Genomic DNA, 9311 nt, shown 5'->3' with positions numbered 1-9311 from the left:
CTACAGCGGGAACAGCCGCTCTTGTGTTTATCAACCAAACAGCCCAGGGTTTTAGCAGAGGAGTTACCGTCAGTGGGCAGCTCCCCTGGACGAGCCACACACCCCCGGCGTAGCTACTGCTGGTAGCAATCATCAAAGAAACTGTTGGTTGAAAGGCGGAGGGAGGGAGCGTTGTCTGGGAGCCCAGGTAACTGCTGTTACCCTGGGGAAGAGGGACACAGCCCTGGGGGGCCTGCCCAGCCCCAGGCATGCCAGCCCAGCCCTGAAACCACGCTGCGTAGGAGCTTGCCATGGCAGCACCCTGCTACGAACCCCTGGCAGCTCTGCCCTGCCCAGCTCCCACCCTGCAGCCGTGCAACCCGTCCTGCACCCTTTGCAGTGCAGAGATCACCCCATGCAGTGCCACTGGTCCCCTAGGGGCACCTTGGCCCCAGCGCTGGCTGCCCTGCTCCGCCATCCCTGTGCACAGACCTCAGCTCAGGGGTACACAGATGGGGTGCTCCATCTGGAGGATGCTTCTCCAGGCGTATTTATGCCAGCTGATCGTTCATCTGGCCCACTGCTGAAACAGCACCCAGAGCAGCCCAACCTGCCGGACACGATTTCCACGGCAGAGTCTGAGTTCTCTGAAGCCTGGTTCTGCCCATGCCCAATCCTGCGCACCTCCAGGTACTGAAACCTGGAGATATCAGCCTGGGTGGCATGGAGTCCGGGGCTGGTCAGGGACTGGCAAGGGCAGACCCAGGTGAAATCCAACCAGGAGAGGGTTTCTTGTCACAGCTGGAGAAATCTGGCTGCAACAAACGTTTCCCACAGACTTCCAAGACTTTTACCCCTTGATGTTTTTAGGAGGACAAGACTCAACAATTTACACACCTCCCTTTCTTTTTGCAAGCTTCTTCCCAGAAGCCAAAGGACTGATTCCCACCTTGACCAGGTACCTCAGGGAGAAACACACCAAAGAAACGCCCCACCAAACATATGTTGTCCCTGAGGAAAGAAGACATTGGATATTTTGAGCCAAACTTCATTTGGACTTGGTCCTCCCACCCTCTCTGTGAAGCTGGGGCCAGTCTCCATCCTTGTGCTGCTGGGAGCTCCCTTGCACATTGCAATGGAAAGGCAGCTGGGACCCTACACTCCCAGTCACTCCCAGTATGGGATTCAGTCCTGTCTCCCTATGGTACTGAGCCAAAAGCAGGAGGGCCAGAAAGGGTGAAAGCCAGTGTGGACTGCAGGGAGTGCAGAGGGTCCCAGGGATGCAGCCTCTGTCCCCACAGGCTGCCCTCTGACCCATCCGTACCATGTTCCCATTCACCCTCATCCACTGCAGGGATGGTCACAGCCCGGCTCAGCTGGAAAATCAGGTCCCACTGTTGTGCTCGGGGGCAGTTCATGGTCTGGATATTGGACACAGCTGAAATCTCTCCCTTCACCTTATTTCTCTGCTCCCATGTTTGCCACATTGCAGCCACAGCAGCCTGCTTTAGGGTGCCTGGGTCCCACATGAGCACTGGTCGGGGCAGACTGCCCTCCTCTTCCCTAACTGGGACCAGGGATCAGCAATGGCCCCTGTATTCCCGTAGGGAGTCTTAGTGGACAGGAAACTTTAATGCTCAAACTTGAAAGGCAACCAAGGTAATTTCATGGGAACTGTGCACCAGAAACACGTTCAGCCTGGGACCACCTGGGGGGGAAAAGGTCCCCCAGCAGACCCCAGTGTAAGTGTGTGTGTGGAGGGTGTTTTGGAGAAAAATCCTCTTTTTCTTCATTTTCTGCCATGGGTTGCCACAGCCATAAAATCCAGGCACCTCCAGGGAGATTAAAAAAACAAATAAATCCTCTCTGTTTCGTGCCAGCGCACAGGGAGGCTCCTCTGGGCTGGCTCAATACCGGCCTGGAGGTCACTGTAGGGGTTACCTTGAGTGTGTGTTGGTGTGCACACATGTGCTGGTGTGTGCACACACGTTCTGATGTGTCCACACCTGTGTGTGTGTGTGTGTGTGTGTGTGTGTGTGTGTGCGCGCCTTTGGATCCTGCTGAGGCAGCCCCCCACAGACCCATGCAGACTTCATGGGACCTGGTCCCCCAGCACCCCTGCCTCTTTCTCCTCCTTGGGCACAGGGTGCCCACGCAGTGGAGGGGTCTATGGACCCCCTGCCTCTGCCCCAGGCCTCCTGGCTGGTGCTGGCGATGGCAGTGGGGTGGTGGTGGCGGGCGGTGGGGACAACGGGGACACAGGAGGCGAGGCAAACAGGTTCCCTGCTGCTGTCGGAGCTGGTTAAACATTGTCCCAGGCCAGTTAGGTAACACAAACCACAGTGGGAAAGAAATGAAACTGCCTGAGCAAACAAGGTGCACTTGGCAGAGCAGCAGCTGCGTGACAAAGCGCTCCCTTCTCCCTGCCAACCTGCCAGGGTTATCTATTGATGCAGAATAAACACCTCGCCCACAACCCCAAACTCCGAGGCACGGCAGCCGGGAGCACAGCCCGCTTCTGTGAGTCCAAGCCTGGGGCTGGGCTTGCCCTGTCCCCTCCTGGGACATGGCGATTGCCACCAAGCACTGTCCTGGCCCTGTCCCACACATGCCGCTTGCCTGGGCAGCCTGAGCATCTCGGCACTGTCCCTGCTGCCACCCTGCCCAGCCTGCTCCTTGCAGCAGCTCTGGGAGGTCAGGGATGGGCCTGGAGCACCCTCTGCTCGCTGGAGCCAGCAGCCGCCAGCCAGGAAAACCTGCTCCCTGGGGAAGGTTACACAAGGAACGTGACGGGGGCCTGGCTGCAGCCCAGACCATGGACTGGCTCCTGGGTCACACCCAGGGACCGGGACCTCTTCTTGCACCACAGGGCAACCCTGATGGCCTCATCTCAGCGTGTGGATCTGAGGGCAGCACAACTTCGACCCAGGACACCAGAAGGTGAGGAGGGATGGAGGTCTTCCATATGGTTTTGTTATCCCCAGGATTTTGCATCACTACAGACCTCCCCTTATGTCTTGTTGAATTGCACAGATGGGCATGGCATGGCTACAGGAGACCAGGCATCCCAGCTGGACCAGCAAGGAAAATCCTCATGCAAACATCAGTTGAACTCACCCAAAAAAGGTTGGACCAGGCCCATGGGCACCTCCAGCCCCTGGCAAAGCAGGTGGGCCATGCCCTTGGTACCACTGCAGCATCTCCAGGAGCTCCTTCAGCTGCCACTGAGCCCACAGCCTGGGGGCTGCTGGCAGAGCAGTTGGGTGTCCAGGGCCATGGCCACTGGGTTTGAAAGTGAAGCAGGAGACTTGCAGCAGGGTCTGTGGCTCCCCCGGCCCATGGACCCAGCTCTTGTTATCCAGGTCCTGGGGAGGCAAGGGCACCAGCCCCAAGGCCAGGACAGCCAGGGGGGACAGTGCTGATGTCCATGTGAGAGCTTGCTTTGAGGGACTTTTCTCCTTTTTTTGCATCAGTTCACACTTTTGCAAGTGTGAGATGCGTGATTTTTAACTGTACCATGTTTCTGGCAGTAATGAAGGGCAGTCAGGTTCAATGACTGGGTCCTCCTGCCAAAAAGGCATCTTGGGCTTTGCAAGGCACCCTTACTGCCTAGAGGCATCCCAAAAACTCGCCTCACCCCCCCGCTGGTGGACTGGCTCCCCTCCTTAGACACTCCAGGCACTGGCTGAAACTTTTCAGAAGGATGTGGCATCGCTTTTGCCTGGGCACCCCAGACCTGGTTGAGCTCCAGGCTCAGAGGAGGGGTCCCAGGGCCAATCTCCATGTGGGTGAACAGGAGCTGAGCAGTGCTGGCCCCTGCATGACCACATTCAGCAGGGTCCTGCACACCAGCAAGAGATCAGGGTTGCAGCAAGACCCTCTGGTGCCCAGCAGCATTCAGGGATACTTGTCATGAAATGCAGGCAACACACACCTACCCAGAGCCAGGCATGAACCACTGCTTGCCAAGCTTGTGTTAGGGACGCATCCGAGAGCCTGCTTGGCCTCCAGCCCCACAAACTCCACAGACATATCCTGTGGGTCAGAGAGATCCTCCCAGCACCCCTGGGTCACCCTCCCTGCCTCCTCGTGCTGGGTGAGCTGGGGAAGGCTGTGTTGCCGTCGCGCAAGAAGGGGCAGACAGCGTGTTTGGGCTGTCCACACTGCCAGGCCATAGCAGTGCCCACTCAGGACATGGTCCTTGAGAGGGACTCGAGTCCTAGGAGAGGCTCCCAAGCAGCCAGACTGGAAGATGAGCAAGTGCCTGTGCTGCTTTGTGTCCCTCCACACCTCAGGAGAGACCACTGGCCAGAGAGGGGCTGGAGCCAGGCTGGGGACCTTCACGTAAGACCAAAGCAGACTGGGCTCTGGGACCAGGAATTCCCTCCTGGCTTGGAGTCCATGCTCCAGGAAAGCCCTCCTGCAAAGCTGAGTGCCAGGACTGAATTTCTGGAGGGTCCTCAGAAGGGCCAAAGTCTGGGAGCAGGGGTGAGATGCCCCTGCATGGCAGGCTTTGAGACCAGGCCTCCAGATCTTGCTCCCACCAGCCCAGGGACAAACAGCCCACCTCATCCTGGGGAAGACGCTGTGACCCTGTCCCAGGATGAGCAGGCAAGAGGGGTTCATATGGGACATCCCACGTAGCATGAGTCTGGGCTCCGTGTCTTTAAGAAAAAGAAGCAAAATAACAGGGAAGTACAAGAAAAACCCAACCAAACAACAATTTATTCCTCTTATGTTCCCATTTGAAGAGGGGGAAACCCCGTGCACCTGCTGGGTGCCTGGCAGGGCTGGCACCCCCCTCGCGGGGCTGACACAGAGCCAGTCTGCGCCCCCGTGACATCGCTTCAGTCCAGCTGAGCGTCACCCCCTGCCACGAGACACCCGCACACCCTACAATACACACACACACAGGAACATCTTACTCATGAAAAAATATATCTGTACATTCATTCTGTGGTTGTTTTTTTGGTCTTACATAAATTAGAAGCTACTTTTGGGGAAAAGGCCTGTTTCCAGGTACAGGCAGCCGGGCTGGAGATGCAGAGTGTCCCTGTTATCCCAAGTCCTCTCCCCTCTGAGGGGTCTCCAGGGCCAGGTGAAGCTCTAGAATGTTCCCATCTTCTCTCAGCAGGTGCCACGCTGAGAAACTGCTGCACAGGGAACCCTTGCCCATCCCACATGGAGCAAACAGGACGGTGGGCACCTTCAGTGCAGCGCGAGCAGTGATGGGGCAGGACCCCATGTGTGGGACAAGGCCTGTCCGGTCTCAGGTGAGGTGGTGGTGCTGCCCCCCTGCCCGGGCAGAGGTGGGTGACAGCGGGAGACTCGCTGGGCTCTCCCCATGGCGCAAGCTGCCACTCGAACTTCACTTCCCTTGTGATTGTCCAGGCTTTGAAACAGCCAAAGTCGCTACGACTCCAGTCAGAGGTACAAATCCAGCGAGAGCAATAACGGTTTACAATAACCTACTGGAGCCAAAATATTAGCTTTGAACACCTCGGTGCCAGCAGTCACCAGCATGCACCAGCGTGCCCACGCGAGGGTTGGATTTCCACGCGCTGCATGGGGCAGCAGCTTCCAGATACAGCTGCAGGCAAAATTTCCTGCCAAGGAGTCCAGCTCGGGGGTGGCCCCAAGGGGCTCCTCAGACCCCGGCTCATCCACGACTCCTACAGCTCCTTGTTCCTGTTGAGCACCTCCTCCTCCTTCCAGCCACTGGAGTTCTTCCCAAACTTGTACACCAGCCGCCGCCCATCGACTCTCTCCAGGATCTCTCGTTTGTAGTAGTACCTGGAGGAGACAGGGGTGGAATCAGGACTCTGGATGCAGCCCTGCGTGCTGGGGAGCTGTTGCGGGGGATGAAGGCTCAGCCCTGGTGGGTCTGACCCCGGGACAAGGGGAGGGCACTCACCGCATGGCTCGGCTCAGCTTCTCGTAAGTCATGCTGCTGTTTTTCTTCTTCTGGCCCCAGAGCTGAGCCACTGCCTCTGAACGCAGGAACTTGAAGACGCCCTCCCGCCGGTCCTCCCACTTCATCAGCCCCTCGTTCAGCTCAGGGTGGATCAGGATGTCCCGGATGAACTCCCACAGGTGGGTACCTCTTGGCGCTGGAAGAGCAGAGCAAGATGTAGAGGAGGGAAGGTCCTGCAGCTCCCTACAGGTTGGATGTCCCCAAACACCCTTGCCAAGGGGCATGGCCCTTTCCCCCATGTCCCCCCACCATGAAGCCAAGCTGGGGGAGGCAGCCCTGTAGGGTCCACGTACAGTGCTTGCTCTTCCGGCTCTCCAGGCAGTCTCTGCTCTCCTTGCTGAGTTTTCGAGGCCGTCCTCGTTTCCTCTTGCCGTGTTTACTGTCCCCTTTCTTGCTCCCTGCAAAGCCACCTGTGCACACAGACAGGACACGTTACGCTGAGCAGAGCCCCCTCCCCGGGCACAGAGATGTCCTCCTCAGGGGCAGAAGCACAGGGAGACTGGTTGGGGCAGGCAGAGAGATCAGGGGCGGCACCCTCTTTTCAGGCCCGTGTACCAGGGGCCCATTCCCCCATGAGCAAGGTCTCCACATTCCCGTCCCACTCTCAGGCCCCAGCTCTGCCCCATCACCAACAGGGAGAAACAGACCCATGGTGCACCAAAAACCAGCCCCCTCCCTCCTTTCCAGAGTGGGGGTGGAGGTTCAGGTGCCCTCCCTAAATCACTGCAGACAGGATGTGTCTGCAGCTGCTGGAAGTGCCCGGGAGTGAGCCCTCTCCTCCCGGCTCCCACTGGGAAGCAAACAACTCAAAACAACTCACCATCAGGGAACAGCTTTGCTTCCGCAGGGTCGAGGTCGAGGTCGCTTCCACCGGAGTCCTGGGAGATGGGGCTGTGGGACAGCACAGGCCCTGAGAGGCAGAGGGACAGGGCTCAGCTGCTGGCATCCAGAGATGCTTCCCCCCGGATTCCCTCCCTGCTGCCCAGTCCAAGACTCAACCCTGGCCTCAGTGGTGGGGCTGTTCCCCACTGACCTCCCAGAGCAGCCCGAGCAAAGGGAGCTTTTCGCAGCACAAAACACTGACCTGAGACATCAGAGCTGCCTGGGGACATGGCACCAGGCAAGCAGGTGAAGTCTGTGGATAGGAAAGGGTTCGTGGGCTTCATGTCCTCCAGGGAGTCTTTGGCGCAGGGATTTCCCAGCTCTAAAAGGGGCAGAGAAGGGGAGAAGGGGTTACCCCCACCTGCAGCAGCACCCGGTCCCCAGTTAAAGGCTTGGCCGTGGCACCTCTCTTACCCAGGTGGCTGGAGTCCAGGAAGGTCTCTTGGGAAGTCGCATCCTCTTTTTCCAGCAAGTCAATGATCCAGTTCAGCTCATCGGAGGCTGCAGGGGTGGGGGGACTGGGATTAGGGATGTGTATTCTGTATGGTGGGCAATGGCACACACTGGGAGCTAAGCCCAGCCCTGCCTGGTCTGTGCCCCCCTGCAGCATCCCCAGTGCAGCCTCCCCCAGGCAGCCCCCCCAGTGCCCGCCAAGCACAGGGTCCTGGGCTGGTGGGGGGTCTCAGCCCCACACTGCCAGCTGTCGGGCTGGGGATGAAGGGGACAAGGGGACACTCACTGATCTCGTGCAGGCGGTCGTAGAGCTCATCCCCCAGGGGCCCAAAGATGAGGCGCATCTGGTCCCTGGTGCAGTGGCAGAGTGCGTGGCCGTCCATGTTGCAGCAGGAGAAGTCGATGGAGCTGGCGTCGTACTTGTTCTTCTCCACGTGGTAGCTGATCCACTCCAGCACCTGCACCTTGGTCCAGAAGTAGGGGAGCTCACTGAACCACCCCGGTTTGTCTGCAAGGGATGGAAAGAGGGGCTCAGGAACAGGGCAGCCGTGCCAGCGCCGCGGGTCACATCTGCGCTGCCAGCTGCAGTTGGACACTGTGTCCTGTCCTGTGGGGATCACACAAGGCACAGCGAGCCCTGCACTTTGAGGGCTATGGCCCAACAGGGGCTTAGTGCCTGCCCTGTTCCTGTCCTAGGGGACAGCAATGACCTGACGCCCCCACACACATTTGTTTTGGTGCTGTTTGTCTCGTTGGTGGTGGGAGCCACCCTGCTCTGCTAGTGTTTCCCGTGCCTCCCTCAAGGCCATCCTGTGACAGTCCCACCAGCAGAATGGGACCCCTGGCACCAGGACTGTGTTTCCCAACTGCTCTCCTGGTGAGCCGTGGGCACCCATTCCCTGGGATGTGCCAGGGGAGGAGGGCAATAAGTCCTTCACGTCCCATAAACACTCCAAGCAGCCATGCCTTGTTCCACCCAGAGTCTCTTCCAGCAACCTTTTTGGCCAACAAACCCCTGGGGAAACTGAGGCACAGTGCAAGTTGTTGACTTGCCCCAATGGGACCAGGACCTTGCAATGCTCTTCCAAGCCTTGCTGCTGCCTTGAGTGCTGGCTCCCCTGTGCAGCCACCACCACTCCCTGGGTCCTACCTGTGCTCTGTGCCAGGGGCTGGCTGGGGGGGAGGCTCAACCCCAGGGTGCTGTCTTCCCCAGGGTGTCCCAGCAAGTCCAGGGTCGGCTGCGCCTCGTCCGGCTGGTACATGGCACTGATGTAGTTAGAGAAGATGTTGCTGATCTCGCAAGATCCTGCCATCAAGATCTGTGCCAAGAGACAACAGTGAGCTCTGGCCTCATGGAGATGGCGAGGACCCGAGCCCGCAGCACCTCCAGCACCCCCGGGACCGGGCTGGGTGACGCTGGGCTCTCCCTCCCTCCCTCCATCGTCACCTCTCAGGTCACTGCTGCAGAAACACCCGCCCAGCACCCGCCGGCCAGGGCTGGGGCCTGACTCACCACCGCCCCGGGGCCGGGAGCAAGGGAGGCTGAGCCGGAGCAAACCGGGGACACAGCGTCACCGCGCTGGGCTGGAGCCCCGACCCCGGCAGCCCGGCCTCACCAGCCCTGGCGGCAGCCAAGCACAAAGGGACGCAAGCAGGTGGCTCGCAGAGAATGGCGCTGCACAGCCCCTCTGTGGGGACGGGCATTGAGTGCTCCCCCAGCCCCACGGCACAGCAGCGCTGGGGACGGCACAGCCCCCCTGCCCGCTGTGGGGACTCTGGTGCCAGCAGCTCCCCGACCCCGGCAGCCCGGCCTCACCAGCCCTGGCGGCAGCCAAGCACAAAGGGACGCAAGCAGGTGGCTCGCAGAGAATGGCGCTGCACAGCCCCTCTGTGGGGACGGGCATTGAGTGCTCCCCCAGCCCCACGGCACAGCAGCGCTGGGGACGGCACAGCCCCCCTGCCCGCTGTGGGGACTCTGGTGCCAGCAGCTCCAGTCCTCTCAACCAGTCCCGAGAAGCACATC

At 59.6% G+C, this 9311-nt stretch overlaps 1 protein-coding gene across 1 annotated transcript in view; it reads right to left on the bottom strand.

The window, feature by feature from the left end:
- Nucleotides 1-5651: 5651 nt before the first annotated feature.
- ELF3 (E74-like factor 3 (ets domain transcription factor, epithelial-specific )) overlaps nt 5652-9311 on the bottom strand; it is a 4004-nt gene continuing 344 nt past the window's right edge. The window contains exons 2-9 of the mRNA XM_010184045.1: nt 8439-8607; nt 7575-7796; nt 7250-7336; nt 7038-7157; nt 6774-6863; nt 6247-6363; nt 5894-6089; nt 5652-5772 (exon numbers count right to left, since the gene is read on the bottom strand). Coding sequence (XP_010182347.1) covers nt 5652-5772; nt 5894-6089; nt 6247-6363; nt 6774-6863; nt 7038-7157; nt 7250-7336; nt 7575-7796; nt 8439-8601 — 1116 coding nt within the window. The 5' untranslated portion in view covers nt 8602-8607. The remainder of the gene's footprint in view (nt 5773-5893; nt 6090-6246; nt 6364-6773; nt 6864-7037; nt 7158-7249; nt 7337-7574; nt 7797-8438; nt 8608-9311) is intronic.

This window comes from Mesitornis unicolor, unplaced genomic scaffold, assembly GCF_000695765.1.
Source record: "Mesitornis unicolor isolate BGI_N332 unplaced genomic scaffold, ASM69576v1 scaffold1735, whole genome shotgun sequence".
Taxonomy (NCBI): domain Eukaryota; kingdom Metazoa; phylum Chordata; class Aves; order Mesitornithiformes; family Mesitornithidae; genus Mesitornis; species Mesitornis unicolor.
The sequence above is the reverse complement of the archived record's forward strand: the minus strand, read 5'-3'. Positions and strand labels throughout refer to the sequence as shown.